The 17,433-nt window shown below is 39.9% G+C and overlaps 1 protein-coding gene across 2 annotated transcripts in view; it reads left to right on the forward strand.

The window, feature by feature from the left end:
• The window catches only part of C4BPA (complement component 4 binding protein alpha), a 46,919-nt gene that overhangs the window by 12,206 nt on the left and 17,280 nt on the right, over nt 1-17,433 (forward strand). For both annotated transcript variants that reach the window (XM_028120056.2, XM_028120057.2), the window contains 3 exons: nt 6,315-6,478; nt 7,440-7,622; nt 8,467-8,566. In XM_028120056.2, the coding sequence (XP_027975857.1) occupies nt 6,315-6,478; nt 7,440-7,622; nt 8,467-8,566 (447 nt within the window). The remainder of the gene's footprint in view (nt 1-6,314; nt 6,479-7,439; nt 7,623-8,466; nt 8,567-17,433) is intronic.

Consider the following 17,433-nt stretch of genomic DNA (forward strand, 5'->3'; position numbering starts at 1 on the left):
TGGCGGCTTTCCCTGGCAGCTTTCTGCCTCTCTTCCGCGAGTCAGAGCAGAAGAGACCATTTCCAACCCTCTGCCTCAGAGCAGAGAGACCACAGTCTGTTCTTCAGTGAGCTCTCCAGGCCACACCATCTCTGTTTCTGTCTGTGCTGCTATAAACTGCAGCGTCCTGGGTTGTGAGCCCCTCTGCAGGGCCCCCAGTCCTGCCTCCAGGTCGGGGGCACGTCTCTGCCCTCTGTACTTCTAAAACCACCAGCCGCTCCAGTTCGCCCACACGACTTCGCTGCTCCGGGTTTCTGCCCCGGGGGCTGCCCTAACGTCCTTTCCCCGCCCCTACCGGCCTGTGCGTCTGTGCCCTGTCCCCAGCGAGCGAGGCTGTCTATCACCAGTGGTGTAGGATCCCCACGGCCAGGCTCCCTCCCACTGCCGTTTATCCTCGGATATCTGCCCACGGAATCATGGCTCCCCGCTTCGTACCTCGAAACCAACTGCCTGAGATATTCTGTTTGTAGAGATCCAGATCTTCTTACATCTCAGGCTGGTTTCGTGGGTGCTCAAGAGTGGTCTGGTAGATATCCAGCTCAATTCTGGGGACCAGTTGAAATAGGGTCCCTTACTCCTCTGCCATCTTTCCTTCCGACCTGAAGCCCAGTGTTTTAAGTGAGTAGAAGCAGAAGGAGGGTTAGTAGAGGTGTGAAAACCTAGTAAATTTGGAACCATCAGAGTTTTTAAGTAGATTGCTTTTTAGGAATATGGCAGTGTCAACTAAGAAGCTGGCTTACAAGTGTTTGGAGGCGTTTGCAGTGGTCTAGGGTGGGTGAAGGGAATTATGAGAATGTAAACCAGGACTATGGAAATGGGGTGTAGGAGAGAGTGACAGATTCTAGTGCTGCTATGGCCAACGTGACAGGACCTGGAGACTGAATATGGGAAGGGACAAGAGAGAGGAGCCTAGGATGACTCATGTTTCTAGTCTGGGAGTCTGGGTAGAGATGATTACCTTAGCTGAGACAGAAAACACAGAGGTCAAGTGTGTTGGAGAGAAGATAGTGGGTTTCATTTGGGATATGTTGGATTCAAGGTACATGGGAGACACAAAGGAAGCAGCTGGAAAGCTGATCTGAACCTTGGGAATTATACCTTAAACTTGAAAAAAAAAAGGATTTTTGCTTAAATAAGAAATCTAACAATCATTTGCAGGAGATGGGGGAAATAGGAAGAGCTTGGTAAAAGGATATAAATTTTCATCTGTAAGATAAAGAAGTTCTGAGGATCTAATGTAAAACAGGGTAACTATATTTGATAACACCTTTTTGTATAATTGAAATTTGCTAAGAGAGTAGAACTTAAATGTTCTCACCAAAAAGAAAAAGATAAATATGTGAGCTGATGGATGTGTTCATTAACAAGATGGGTGGTGGGGGGGTGGGGGGACAGTCCTTTCATAAAGTGTACCTATGTCAAATCACCATGATACACACTTTAAATATCTTACAACTTAGTCACTTACATCTCAAGAAAGCTGATATTTAAAAAAAACAAATCTGACAAGTGGCTTAGCTGGTTAAGCACCCAACTCTTGATTTTGGCTCAAGTCATGATCTCACTATCATGGGATCGATCCCCAAGTCGAATCTGCTTGAGATTTTCTTTCTCCCTGTCCTTGTATCCCTCCTCCTGCTTGCATGGCTCTCTAAATAAATAAATAAATAAATAAATAAATAAATAAATAAATAAAATATTTTCAAAAAGAGAGAGAAATCCAACATGCAAAGTTTGAGTTTACTTTCAGGATTCCAAGTGAAAAGTGTAATAATTTATTTTTGGATCTGCAAAGAAAACTCACAGGTATTTATCACACTCAAAAACAGAAATGTAATTTACATGTTATCCTAGACAAAAAATAATTTGTGAAGATCACCAGTTAGAATTATAGACTTTTCCAGAGTTAAAGGTTTTGTTCAAGCGGCAGAGTAATTATCTCTAAAGTACAGAAATAACATATGCAAGGTCATCTTTAGGATGCAGATATCTGCTTTTGTGCAGCTACAGGGGAAGACAGAATAGTTTCTTAGAAATGTTCACAGTTTTAAGGCTAAGCACTGGAATTCCACTAGTTAGTGACAAGAGCAAAGGAGGTAGGCTCAAAGACTCAAAATTTATGTATGGGACTGAATAGGGCAGAACAAGATTTTTATTAACAACTGAGTTTATGAAGCATGTAAGTTTTTATACACTGTATAAGGAGATAGTTCTGCCCAGAGGTCTGTGAGTGATTCACGGGGGATGGTCAAAGTCATGGGAGTAGGTGAGTGGCTCTCTGGAAGACAGTGAAAACTAGGGGAAGAAGAAAGCCCAGGACAGTCCCCTGTGGGCACCAGAGTCTCTGTTCTGGGTGTGGCACTGGGTTTCACCATCACCAAAGGCCACAGTGAAGACCCAACCAATGGATTCTGATCTAAATCCAGTGGGCTCTCCTCTGCACTGGGGTTTAATTGAAGTACCCTGGTGATGCAGCGAAATGCCGTTGTAATTATACATCACTGTTTTAAATTTTATTTTTATTTATGAGAGAGAGAGAGCGGGAGAGCTGGGGAAGGAGCAGAGGGAGAGGGACAAGCAGACTTTGCACTGAGCATGGAGCCCAACTCAGGGCTTGATCCCAGGACCCCGAGATCATAACCTCAGCCAAAATCAAGAGTCAGACGCTTAACTGATTGAGCTACCCAGGTGCCCCAACCCCAATTACACATCATTATTATAATGGTGTTTTGACTCCAGGAGTTCTGGTCCTATCAAGGTCACATGCCAACCCCAATCCCAACACCTTCTTCTCTGACATTTCTTTCAAATGTTTTCTGTGTGCCGGCTGTGCACCAAGCCAAGCTACCTCTCAGCAATTCTGAGAGACGTGTATAGTTATCATTCCTACTTTATAAAAGAGGAAATTGAAGCTTACAGGAGTGGAGTATCCTGCCCGGGGACACACAGTTCCCATCTGGTGGAGCCAGGATTCAATCCACATAGCCTGGATCTGACTCCAGAGCCCATGCCCCAGGGTCTGGCTACATACTGTCCTCCTGTGTTCCCCAACACTGTGTTTGTGGCCTCAGCGTGAAGCTGAGTGATAGGAATTCCTCAGCCCAGTGTAGGGTCTGTATGTATGGCTGCCTTTTATCTCCTGTCCTAATCTGTGGAGGGAGGAGACTCGTTTTGTTCATTCCTTCACTCCTCACTGTCCTCTGTTGAATGGTTGAGGATATGATGACTTCAGGTTAAGGATGGGGAAGAGCCTAGGGTAAAGTCACTAGGCTCTGTTCTCATTAAGAACTTTAAAATCAATTAAAATCTGGGGCACCTGGGTGGCTCAATTGGTTAAGCGACTGCCTTCAGCTCAGGTCATGATCCCAGGGTCCTGGGATGGAGCCCCGCATCGGACTCCCTGCTCGGCCAGAAGCCTGCTTCTCCCTCTCCCACTCACCCTGCTCGTGTTCCCTCTCACACTGTCTGTCTCTCTCTGTCAACTAAATAAATAAATAAAATCTTTAAAAATAAATAAAATCAATTAAAATCTGACCTTGACAATAGTAACACTCTAAGAGTAGATATGGATGTGGAGCAGTGTTATTTCTCTTTAAAACATTTTATCACTAGGTGCTTTTGAATGTAACTTGAACAAACATTTATTGAGTGCTTTAACTGTGTGAGGTGCAATGCTAGGTACCAGGTGGGGCAGAGGCAAGTAAGAACCCACCTCTGACTTCAAGGACCTTGTGGTCTAGTGTTGAAGACAGACTTCAGATGTCAGTTATAAGCCACATCTGAATCAAAATTATAAACACCGAGTTGTAATTAGAATATGGAGACTGGCCTGGAGGCAAGGAGGGGACATTGGAGAAAGGACTGGCAGAATGAGTAGGAATCAACGAAGGAAGAAAGACAAGAGGGCAAGTGACATGGGCAGGGGTACGTTGTAGGAAAATGTCTGGGGCTGTCAGGGATCCAGATTGTCCAGGTCAATCAAAGCACGGGGGCTCAGACCAAATGATGGAAAAGCTTCTTTCCTGAAGGATCAGTTCGCTGAAATCTATTTGCTAAGTTCGTTGAATGATCAATTTACTGAACAGCGTTTTAAATATTCATTTTGAATATACTCAGTGATTATAAATATCTTCTCGTTGAACGCAGCTAATGAATGCATTCTTTGTAGCAGCATTTTAAGTATTTATGTTGAATTTCTTAAAAGTAAGGATTTAATTTTATGGCTCTGTTTTTATAAATATACTCAATATTTTCCGGAGTATATCCAATGTATATATTTTCATTGTGAACATAATAACTGCAACAATTCATATGGGGAATTTGCACTTTATACTGTCAGCTTCTTGAGTTTTTATAGTTAAATTCTATTTTGCCAATGTATTGGTATTTTTATTTTATTTTACTTTATTTCATTTTTTAAAAATTAAAAACAATTTCCAGCTTATTTTTTCAAAATTTTAAAATGCATATTGGTATTTTTAAACCTCTTTCTTCAATTTCACTGAAATTCAACCAAATCTATGAACTCATCAAAAATTAAAGAAACTCATTTCTGTAGTTTTTACAGTTCATAACAGTTTTCATTGGATGGGAGAAACTTCATATTTTGCAAATTTCATGGATGATTTAGTGGACTGGTTTTCACTACGTGGAATGAAACTTACCCCCACCTGTCTCCTTTCTCATCCAGATTGTTAGGGCAAGAGGAACAGCCTAGAGATCTGGAGTGGAGGGGCAGGCAAACAAAAAAGAAAAGGGATGTGTAAGGGCCCCAAATGCTGGTCCTGGCTCCTTCACACCTCTTTAGACCACATCAATGTATTCAGTACAAATTCTGTAAACATATTTTAGTAAGCGAATACATTTGGTAAGTGGATCATCACATTGAATTTACTTTTCAGCAGAATTGTCCTAGTGGCTGTGTCCAGAGCTCAGGGGCCAGGATGTCTGTCAGGTGGGATGGCCCACGACTGATGGCAGGTGGAAGAATGGCTTCATCAGAACTGAATTTTGGAAAGATAAGATCAAATGAGTCATTACTCAGTTAGGAAGTTAGGTCTCTCCACGTAGTGTGAAGGGTCATTATAAATTTGTCTCTTCCTGTAAAGTGGGACAGAAACATCTTTGAGGGAAACATCGACGGCACTCAACAGATATGTGCATAGTATGAATTATGAACACCTGGGGCATATAGAATCATCTGGATCTAACAGGTATCAGAATAAAATCATCATGAAATTCAGTATTTCTTTGGGAGTTAACTTCATATATTCCTTTGAGGACAAGGAATATTTCTAAAGTAAATTTAAGATTTAAGATATATTGTTTTTCCCAAAGGGAACAGGAGTGGTGGTGAAAAGTGTCCTTCATGATTTTTCTTTAAAGAAGTCTTCAAATAGTCAGATCAAATATGAAAGTACAATTAGTCACATATATTTTTCTTTTTCTTTGTATAGCTATATATGTATGTCTATACATACAGACACACATATCTCTCCATAAACCATTCTTTTAAAACTGCAAATGGCTTGATGGTTTATTGCCTCTGTTGAAAGTTGTCATGAGGAACTCTCAATACTACACAGATCTGACTCCTTTTCTCTATCTCATCCTTTTCCTGCCTTTTAGTATTATTTTGTCTTACATTTGTTCCCTCTTCTCCAACTCCTCAGCCATTTCCTTGGTCAGACCATTTCTGTGGCTCACCTGGCCAGGTACAATGGTCTTCTTCCTCAACCTTCCTGTTTCCTCTCTTTGTTCACTTCGGTCTATCATGTACACATCTGCCACAGTGATCTTTTAAAAGTACAAGCACTGGGTGTTATATGCAACTGATGAATCGTTGAACACTACATCAAAAACTAATGATGTACTGTAGGTTGGCTAACAGAACATAACAAATAAATAAATGAATAAATAAATAAATAAAAATAAAAGCAAAATAATGAATCACTCCTTAGCCTAAAAGTAAACAAAGGGGAAACAAAATCCAAAATGAAAAATAATGGTTCTTTATTCCCTAAAGAGTAGAATCTATAAATTCCTAAACTTTAACCTTATATCCTATTTGGACAATTCTATAAGCAACCACCTCCCCATCTCTCCTCTGAGCAGAGGCTAACACTCCCTGTGTCATGTTGTAACATCTGTGTGCATGTGCTTTACTACCGTAGGGCATAATTTCCTTGAAGATGTGGACCCCGTAGTATTTATCCTAGTGCTTTATGACAACTAGGAATTCAATGACTACTTATTAAATTGAGGTCTCTTGGCAGAAAAATCTGGAAGAATCATCAGGTCATGAACTCCAGAGCTCCAAACGGGATCCTTCATAGAAAAGAGAAAATGGCAGCCCAGCCCTTCTCTAGGCTGTGGAGAGTCTCTGATCCAACTCTGTTCCAAATGACCTTGGTCGCTACTCTCATGGCTCCTGTTCTTGGTGAGTACTAGAGAGATAAGTTCAGATTGGCGACAAATATTCAAGATCATCCACTCATTCGCTTTTAACACTAGCAGATGATTCAGTTTCTAGCAGAAAGCCACCTGCCACAACAAGGGTTGGTTTGACCAGGAATTTGGAATTTTGGAGCTAAAGGGGATTTGGAATTATTTGGGATTTAGGGGGAATTTGTTTTATCCATAGAAGAGGCAGTTTTCTGGGCACGTTCCCCTAGCCTTTCTCCTCCAGGAATTTTCCAAAACAATTTGTCTCCCAAACATGACTCGACACAAGTCAGTGTGATCTATCTGCCTGCCTGAACAATTTTCACTGCCTCTGTGTCTATCCAGAAGAGAGAGGAGAAGTAAGTATAGACTTCTCTTAGGGCTCCTGAAAGGTAAATTTGTCCCCTATTTAATTCTTGCAAGGAAAGCAGGATTAACATTTTTATGTTTCAAGGACTCCATGCTTCTTCCTTTGCATCATTCAAAATCCAACATGTGCAAAAAGGTGCAAATTAAGAATGTGGTTCTTACCCATCTCCCAGCCACCCGGTTTCCCTTTCCTGAGACAGGCAATCTTACATATGGTTTTATTGATGAAATACTATGTTTCTGTTGAGGAAAATTGTAGGAACCGTTGGCTTTGCTCAGATATCTCTGAGTCAGCAGATATGAGGAATCTGATAGGTGAATAAAATCACATCTGCCATCCTTTCGATAAATTATCTCATAAACAGTAGAAAGGGGATGAAAAATTTCTGCCTTTTATCATTTATCAGCAGATGTGTATTACTGATAACTCACTGGATTCATTGAACAATGGGGACAATAAGAGTTATTATTTTTCTTGATTAGAGGAGAAAGGAATGGTCCTTGTTCTAAAAATCATACTACTGAAACATTAAGATGCTGTGTTTCAAGCTATAACTTCTGGCGCTCTTTGTCATTTTGGTGTCCAGGAGGTTGTGGTCCCCCACCGAATCTATACTTTGCTTCTTTAACAACTGAATTGAATGAGACACACTTCAACACTGGAACTATCCTGAAATACACCTGCCGTCCTGGCTACAGTAAGGTTAATTTTGCAAGTCAGGTTGTTATCTGTCAACGTAACACATGGAGATACAATGAATTCTGTGTCAGTAAGTATGAACATTTATTTTTCTTATCTATGCTTTTCCTTTCTTTGCAAATTTGTCTCAAGAATTAAGTTTTCTGAGTACAAATGAGAATCTTTGGTCACTAAGAAACCATCCGGTTGTCAAGTCACTGATTTCAATGTACATACGTGTGCTACTTTTTGAAAAGCGTAAACAAAAAACCAAATAAAAGAGAAATTAGGAACTACCTGGTTGTAGTGAAAGATAAGCTTATCCTTTACCCTGTAATTCAGCAAACACTTCTTTTCTAAGTGAACTACAAATTCAATTTTAATATTTTGAAAACCAGATTCATTCTTTACAAAGTTATAAAGTATTATGTGGCTAGAGAGAGGTAATGCAGTTTCCAAAGAAACCTCAACCAAAATATCTGCTGTGTTTGGAAGAAGATTCTGTGATTCACTTATAGTTGAGAATAAATTCTGTAATGTTCTTCCAACAGTGAGGATATCTACACTTTCCATTGTCCCTTTTGTGACCAAGGACATGTATTTTTGAGTGGCCTGCATACAAAGTACGTGCCACCGAGCTAGAACAGAGCATAGCTCCCTGGTCAATAGCTATCCTGGACTGCGGACTCCATGACCATAGTGATTTAACTGAGTATTTTTCTCTATTGGTGAAATGTACCAGAAAAATATGAGATCAAATTTTGTATTCATTTAACCTCCAAAGTAAAAATTTAGTGAGTCAGGATCAGAAATAAGTTTGGATCTCAGCCTCTGGATCTTTCCGGAAGCATAGGTCAAAGCGTATCAGTCAGTCTTCTAATGCCTTATCTGTGAGAAGTTGGAATCACTAATTATCTTTTTAATTTTTCTGTCAGAGAAACGATGCAGAAACCCAGGAGAATTACAAAATGGGAAAGTGATATCTAAGACAGATCATTTCTTTGGATCACAATTAGAATTCGTTTGTTCAGAAGGGTGAGTGTGAAGCAATCTAGAAACAATTCTTTTAAATTAATTTTTAATAAATAGCTGATATATTTCAAAAGTAAAAATGATGTAAAACCACATGCACTGAGAATTCTCACTTCTACCTTCTTGCCATCCACCTCATTTTTGTGTGTGTGTCCTTAAACAGGGATCCACATTTATTGGTTTCTTTTGTATCTTTCTAGTGTTTACTTTTACAAATACAAGCTAAAAATTAGTATATATTTTTATTTTACACCTTTCCAATAACAAATGTAGCTTTGAATCTTGCTTTATTTTTTACTCATCAATATATACAGAACATAGTTCCACGTTTGTGCATAGAAGTTCATCATTGATTTGTCTTTACAACTTCATAGAATGTGATTGTGTGATGTATCATGGATTAACAATCTTTTTGATGTATCCATAGATATTTCCAATGTTTTGCTATTCTGAACAGTGCTCTGATGCATCACTTTGTACATATATAATTTTGTACAGATGTAAGTTATGTCTGTAGGGTAAATTTCCAGAGTGGGATTTCTGTGTCAGAGTATACCTATTTGAAAATTTGGAAGACATTGCCTAATTGCTCTGCTTAGAGGTTACATGTTTTGCAGAGTATGTAAATGTCTGTCTCTTCATAGACTTTCCAACTGTGTTGTCAATCTTTTGAAAACTTGTGAAATTTTTGAAAATTTTCCAATTTAAGAAGTAAAAATGAAATCTTACTATAGTTTCAATGTATATTTCTCTTATGAGTGAGATTGAGCATATTTTTATGTGTTCAAGAGATAGTGGTATTGATCTGTGAACTATTTGGCATATCCTTTGCCTATTTTTTTAAAATTAATTTCTTGAAATTTGTATTCTTAATTTCTAGGATAGATACATACATGAACCTATATATATATTCATATATATATATATATGCTATATATACGTATATAGTATATACTTATAGAGGTTATTAAATATATCAAACCTACTCATAGAGGTTATTAAAATATATTATAAAGCTTTGATAGTATGTCACTATGAAATGTGTGTATGAATATGTAGGCAAAACAATGGTGTTGACTAGAAACATATGCAGATACAAGATACATATGAGAATTTAATATAGTGTTAAAAAGCACTCTCAAATCAGTAAACTAAAGATGGACTTTTGGAATAACAGGAAAGTCATATGGGAAAATATAGCCTTGGATATATATCTTGCACTGTATATTGTATATTGCCTCCAAATGGATCAAAGCTTTAAACATTAAAAAATAGGAAAACATAAAAGTAGCAGAAGAAATCTAGGCAAATAATTTAAAATCTTGTATTGGAGAAGGGCTTTGAAATGAAGACCTAAAATCCAGAAACCATTTTAAAAAGAGAGTTTGATAAATTTGAAGCATTAAAACAGTTTTTCCTTAAGAAGAAAGAATAGCCAAGTCAAAAGAAAAATAATATACTTGGGGGGGGAAGTTGCAGCTTCTATAAGAAACAAGGTCTAAAGCCTAATATGCATAGGTTCATGTGTATATATTGTGTGTGTGTGTAGGCCTCTGCTTATATACTAGGTTGAACAAAAAGTAGCCATTGTGGAAAAGTAACAAAAATCTATGGAAGGGAGGCGGAGCAAGATGGCGGAGGAGTAGGAGACCTAGATTTCGTCTGGTCTCAGGAATTCAGCTGAATAGGGATCAAACCATTCTGAACACCTACGAACTCAACAGGAGATCGAACAGAGAGTTGTTGCTACGACTCTCTGAACAGAGAAGCGACCACTTACTGGAAGGTAGGGCGTGCGGAGAAGTGAATCCGAGTAGATATTCGGGAGGATAGACGGCGGGGGAGGGGCCTCCGCCGGCCGCTTCTGGCAAGTGCTAGAGCCGCGGAGCACAAAATCGGACCTTTTAGAAGTTGGCTCGGCGGAGGGACATCGCTGCAGTGGCTAAGCGGGGGGTGGAATCCTCCCGGGACAGTGTGGTCTCAGGACCCTTGGGGTCACAGAGAGACCGGGGGTGCCTGAGTGCGCCAGAGCTCCCAGGTATCAGAACAGGGAAGCCGGCTGCAGATACGGAGCAGAGTCTAGGGCTCTCAGCTCGGGGTTGCCATAAACTGTGATCTGCGGCCCAGTCGGGGCACGGCTCCCCCAGCAGGGACCCAACAAGCAGCAGATCCGGGGAGACTCCCCTTCCTTCCCGGGGAGGAGCGGTGCGGGAACGCACTGCAGGGATCTGCTGGGTTTGGAGACTCCGCGCGGGTGGGGTGCCAGAGATAGCAACGCTCGATCACAGGCCGGGTGAGCACGGAGTGCGGCCGGAGACCGGGGACACGGAAGTGACTGCTTTTCTCTGGGGGCACTGAGGAGCGGGGCCCCGAGTTCTCAGCTCCTCCGAGTGGAGATTGGGAGGCCACCATTTCTGCCCTGGTCCTCCAAAGCTGTACCGAGAGCTTGCAGGGAACAAAAGCTCCTGAGAGCAAACCGGAGCAGCTTCCTTAGCCCGGACGGGGCAATTTCGCCTCCGGCAAAGACATTTGGAAACCACAGCAACAGGCCCCTCCCCCAGAAGATCAGCACAAACAGCCAGCAAGCCAAGACCAAGTTGATCGATCAAGGAGAATAGGAGAACTCCAGCGCTAGGGGAATACTGCACATAGATTCATGGCTTTTTTATTTTTTTTTACCATGATTCATTATTTCATCAAAGTTAATTTTTGTTGACTGTTTTTTTTTTATTTTTCTTTTTCCCTTTTTCAACCAACATCTTATAAATCCCTTTTTTTTAAAAAAAAACATTTTTTATTTTTCATTTTTAGAGTCATATTTTATCCCTTCATAGTAGTTACCCTTATTTTTGGCATATATATATAAGTTGTTCTCTCTTTAAAATTTTGAGGTACAGTTTCTTCTTACAGATCAAAATATACCCTAAATCACTAGTGTATGGCTTTGTTCTAGTCTCCTGCCTGATCACATTCTCTCCCTTTTTCCTTTTTTTTTTTCTTCTTTTTCTTAAATCTTCTTTCTTTTTTCAAACAACTTATCTTACCAAGTCCTTTTATAAAATCTTTTATAATTTTCATCTTTACAGTCATCTTCCATCCCTTCATTGTATCAACCCTTTTTTTGTACATATATGTCTTTCTTCCTTTAAAATTTTAGGAGGCACTTTTTTCTAACAGACCAAAATACGCCCAAAATCTAGTGTGTGGCACTGATCTATGCACTAGCCTGATCATATTTGATCATATTCTGCCTTTTTTGTATTGTTTTGTTTTTGTTTTTATCTTTTTTTTTTCTTTTTCTCTTTCTTTTTTCTTTCTTTCCCTTTCTTTTCCCCTGGCTTCAGGTCTTTTCTGATTTGTATACAGTATATTTGCTGGGGACGTTGTAAACCTGTTAGCATTTTGTTCTCTCATTCATCTATTCTCCTCTGGACAAAATGACAAGACGAAAGAAATCACCTCAGCAAAAAGAACAAGAGGTAGTACCGTCAGCCAGGGACCTACTCAATACGGACATTAGTACGATGTCGGACCTAGAGTTCAGAATCATGACTTTAAAGATACTAGCTGGGCTTGAAAAAAGCGTGGAAGTTATTAGAGAAACCCTTTCTGGAGAAATAAAAGAACTAAAATCTAACCAAATCGAAATCAAAAAGGCTATTGATGAGGTGCAATCAAAAAAGGGGGCACTAAATGCTAGGATAAATGAGGCAGAAGAGAGAATCAGCGATATAGAAGACCAAATGATGGAAAATAAAGAGGCTGAGAAAAAGAGAGAGAAACAACTACAGGATCACGAGGGCAGAATTCGAGAGATAAGTGATATGATAAGACGAAACAACATTAGAATAATTGGGATCCCAGAAGAAGGAGAGAGAGAGAGGGGCAGAAGGTATATTGGAGCAAATTATAGCAGAGAACTTCCCTAATGTGAGGAAGGAAACAGGCATTAAAATCCAGGAGGCACAGAGAACCCCTCTCAAAATCAATAATAATAGGTCAACACCCCGACATCTAATACTAAAACTTACGAGTCTCAGAGACAAAGAGAAAATCCTGAAAGCAGCTCGGGAGAAGAGATATGTAACCTACAATGGTAGAAACATTAGATTGGCAACAGACCTATCCACAGAGACCTGGCAGGCCAGAAAGGGCTGGCAAGATACCTTCAGAGCACTAAACGAGAAAAATATGCAGCCAAGAATACTATATCCAGCTAAGCTATCATTGAAAATAAAAGGAGAGATAAAAAGCTTCCAGAACAAACAAAAACTAAAGGAATTTGCAAACACGAAACCAGCCCTCCAAGAAATATTGAGAGGGGTCCTCTAAGCAAAGAGAGAACCTAAAAGCAGCAAAGAGCAGAAACGAACACAGACAACAGACAGTTAACAGTCACCTTACAGGTAATACAATGGCACTAAATTCATACCTTTCAATAGTTACCCTGAATGTAAATGGGCTAAATGCCCCAATCAAAAGACACAGGCTATCAGATTGGATTAAAAAACAAGACCCATCAATATGCTGTCTGCAAGAGACTCATTTTAGACCCAAAGACACCCCCACATTGAAAGTGAGGGGGTGGAAAACCATTTACCATGCTAATGGACACCAAAAGAAAGCTGGGGTGGCAATCCTTATATCAGACAAACTAGATTTTAAAACAAAGACTGTAATAAGAGATGAGGAAGGACACTATATCCTACTTAAAGGGTCTATCCAACAAGAAGATCTAACAATTGTAAATATCTATGCCCCGAACATGGGAGCAGCCAATTATATAAGGCAATTAATAACAAAAGCAAAGAAACACATTGACAACAATACAATAATAGTGGGGGACTTTAACACCCCCCCTGACTGAAATGGACAGATCATCTAAGCAAAAGGTCAACAAGGAAATAAAGACTTTAAATGACACACTGGACCAAATGGACTTCACAGACATATTCAGAACATTCCATCCCAAAGCAACGGAATACACATTCTTCTCTAGTGCCCATGGAACATTCTCCAGAATTGATCACATCCTAGGTCACAAATCAGGTCTCAATCGGTACCAAAAGATTGGGATCATTCCCTGCATATTTTCAGACCACAATGCTTTGAAACTAGAACTCAACCACAAGAGGAAAGTTGGAAAGAACTCAAATACATGGAGGCTAAAGAGCATCCTACTAAAGAATGAATGGGTCAACCAAGAAATTAAAGAAGAATTAAAAAAATTCATGGAAACCAATGAAAATGAAAACACAACTGTTCAAAATCTTTGGGATACAGCAAAGGCAGTCCTGAGAGGAAAGTATATAGCAATACAAGCCTTTCTCAAGAAACAAGAAGGGTCTCAAATACACAACCTAACCCTACACCTAAAGGAGCTGGAGAAAGAACAGCAAATAAAGCCTAAACCCAGCAGGAGAAGAGAAATCATAAAGATCAGAGCAGAAATCAATGAACTAGAAACCAAAAGAACAGTAGAACAGATCAACGAAACTAGGAGCTGGTTCTTTGAAAGAATTAACAAGATTGAGAAACCCCTGGCCAGACTGATCAAAAAGAAAAGAGAAATGACCCAAATCAACAAAATCATGAATGAAAGAGGAGAGATCACAACCAACACCAAAGAAATACAAACAATTATAAGAACATATTATGAGCAACTCTATGCCAGCAAATTAGATAACCTGGAAGAAATGGGTGCATTCCTAGAGATGTATCAACTACCAAAATTGAACCAGGAAGAAATAGAAAACCTGAACAGACCTATAATCACTAAGGAAATTGAAACAGTCATCAAAAATCTCCCAAGAAACAAAAGCCCAGGGCCAGATGGCTTCCCAGGGGAATTCTATCAGACATTTCAAGAAGAATTAATACCTATTCTCCTGAAACTGTTCCAAAAAATAGAAATGGAAGGGAAACTTCCAAACTCATTTTATGAGGCCAGCATTACCTTGATCCCAAAACCAGACAAAGACCCCATCAAAAAAGAGAATTACAGACCAATATCCTTGATGAACATGGATGCAAAAATTCTCACCAAAATACTAGCCAATAGGATCCAACAGTACATTAAAAGGATTATTCACCACGACCAAGTGGGATTTATCCCTGGGCTGCAAGGCTGGTTCAACATCCGCAAATCAATCAACGTGATACAATACATTAACAAAAGAAAGAACAAGAATCATATGATCCTCTCAATAGATGCAGAAAAAGCATTTGACAAAGTACAGCATCCTTTCTTGATCAAAACTCTTCAGAGTATAGGGATAGAGGGTACATACCTCAATATCATAAAAGCCATCTATGAAAAACCTACAGCGAATATCATTCTCAATGGGGAGAGGCTGAGAGCTTTTCCCCTAAGTCAGGAACGCGGCAGGGATGTCCACTCTCACCACTGCTATTCAACATAGTATTAGAAGTCCTAGCCACAGCAATTAGACAACAAAAAGAAATCAAAGGCATCCAAATCGGCAAAGAGGAAGTCAAACTCTCACTCTTTGCAGATGATATGATACTGTATGTGGAAAACCCAAAAGACTCCACCCCAAAACTGCTAGAACTCATACAGGAATTCAGTAAAGTAGCAGGATATAAAATCAATGCACAGAAATCAGTGGCATTCCTATACACCAACAACAAGACAGAAGAGAGACAAATCAAGGAGTCGATCCCATTTACAATTGCACCCAAAACCATTAGATACCTAGGAATAAATCTAACCAAAGAGGCAAAGGATCTGTACTCAGAAAACTATAAAATACTCATGAAAGAAATTGAAGAAGACACAAAGAAATGGAAAAACGTTCCATGCTCATGGATTGGGAGAATCAACATTGTGAAGATGTCAATGCTACCTAGAGCAATCTACACATTCAATGCAATCCCCATCAAAATACCATCCACTTTTTTCAAAGAAATGGAACAAATAATCCTAAAATTTGTATGGAACCAGAAGAGACCCAGAATAGCCAGAGGAATACTGAAAAAGAAAAGCAAAGCTGGCGGCATCACAATTCCGGACTTCCAGCTCTATTACAAAGCTGTCATCATCAAGACAGTATGGTACTGGCACAAAAACAGACACATCGATCAATGGAACAGAATCGAGAGCCCAGAAATGGACCCTCAACTCTATGGTCAACTTATCTTTGACAAAGCAGGAAAGAATGTCCAATGGAAAAGAGACAGTCTCTTCAACAAATGGTGTTGGGAAAATTGGACAGCCACATGCAGAAGAATGAAACTGGACCATTTCCTTACACCACACACAAAAATAGACTCCAAATGGTTGAAAGACCTAAACGTGAGACAGGAGTCCATCAAAATCCTAAAGGAGAACACAGGTAGCAACCTTTTCGACTTTAGCCGCAGCAACTTCTTCCTAGAAACATCGCCAAAGGCACGGGAAGCCAGAGCAAAAATGAACTATTGGGATTTCATCAAGACAAAAAGCTTTTGCACAGCAAAAGAAACAGTCCACAAAACCAAAAGACAACCGACAGAATGGGAGAAAATATTTGCAAATGACATATCAGATAAAGGGCTAGTATCCAAAATCTATAAAGAACTTATCAAACTCAACACCCAAAGAACAAATAATCCAATCAAGAAATGGGCAGAAGACATGAACAGACATTTCTCCAAAGAAGACATCCAAATGGCCAACAGGCACATGAAAAAGTGCTCAACATCGCTCGGCATCAGGGAAATCCAAATCAAAACCTCAATGAGATACCACCTCACACCTGTCAGAATGGCTAAAATTAACAAGTCAGGGAACGACAGATGTTGGCGGGGATGTGGAGAAAGGGGAACCCTCCCACACTGTTGGTGGAAATGCAAGCTGGTGCAACCCCTCTGGAAAACAGTATGGAGGTTTATGAAATTAGAGCTACCGTTCGATCCAGCAATTGCACTACTGGGTATTTACCACAAAGATACAAATGTAGGGACCCGAAGGGGTACGTGTACCCCAATGTTTATAGCAGCAATGTCCACCATAGCCAAACTGTGGAAAGAGCCAAGATGCCCATCGACAGATGAATGGATAAAGAAGAGTGGTATATATACACAATGGAATATTATTCAGCCATCAAAAGGAATGAGATCTTGCCATTTGCAACGACGTGGATGGAACTGGAGGGTGTTATGCTGAGTGAAATAAGTCAATCAGAGAAAGACATGTATCACATGACCTCACTGATATGAGGAATTCTTAATCTCAGGAAAGAAACTGAGTGTTACTGGAGTGGTTGGGGGTGGGAGGGATGGGGTGGCTGGGTGATAGACATTGGGGAGGGTATGTGCTACGGTGAGCGCTGTGAATTTTGCAAGACTGTTGAATCACAGTTCTGTACTTCTGAAACAAATAATGCAACATATTTTAAGAAAAAAGAAAAAGAAGAAGATAACAGGAGAGGAAGAAAAGGGGAGTATGTCAGAGGGGGAGACGAACCATGAGAGATGATGGACTCTGAAAAACAAACTGAGGGTTCTAGAGGGGAGGGGGGTAGGGGGATGGGTTAGCCTGGTGATGGGTATTGAGGAGGGCACGTTCTGCATGGAGCACTGGGTGTTATGCACAAACAATGAATCATGGAACACTGCACCAAAAACTAATGATGTAATATATGGTGATTAACATAACAATAAAAAAATTAAAAAAAAATCTATGGAAGGTTGCAGGAAGATAAGAGTTATTTTGACAAGGTCTGTTTGTACAGATCTCTCCTGGCTTCACCTCCCCATCTCTGGTGATAAGATTATTCTTTTTCTCCTGTTGTGGGGAAAACATCTTTCACATGAGTTTTATCTCCTGCTTTCAGGAAGAAAAGAGAAGTCAGAATGCCTTCCTTTGT

The sequence above is a fragment of the Eumetopias jubatus genome, unplaced genomic scaffold, assembly GCF_037043125.1.
Source record: "Eumetopias jubatus isolate StellerSeaLion01/CBP00866 unplaced genomic scaffold, mEumJub1_p1.0 scaffold_12, whole genome shotgun sequence".
In the NCBI taxonomy this organism is placed as follows: domain Eukaryota; kingdom Metazoa; phylum Chordata; class Mammalia; order Carnivora; family Otariidae; genus Eumetopias; species Eumetopias jubatus.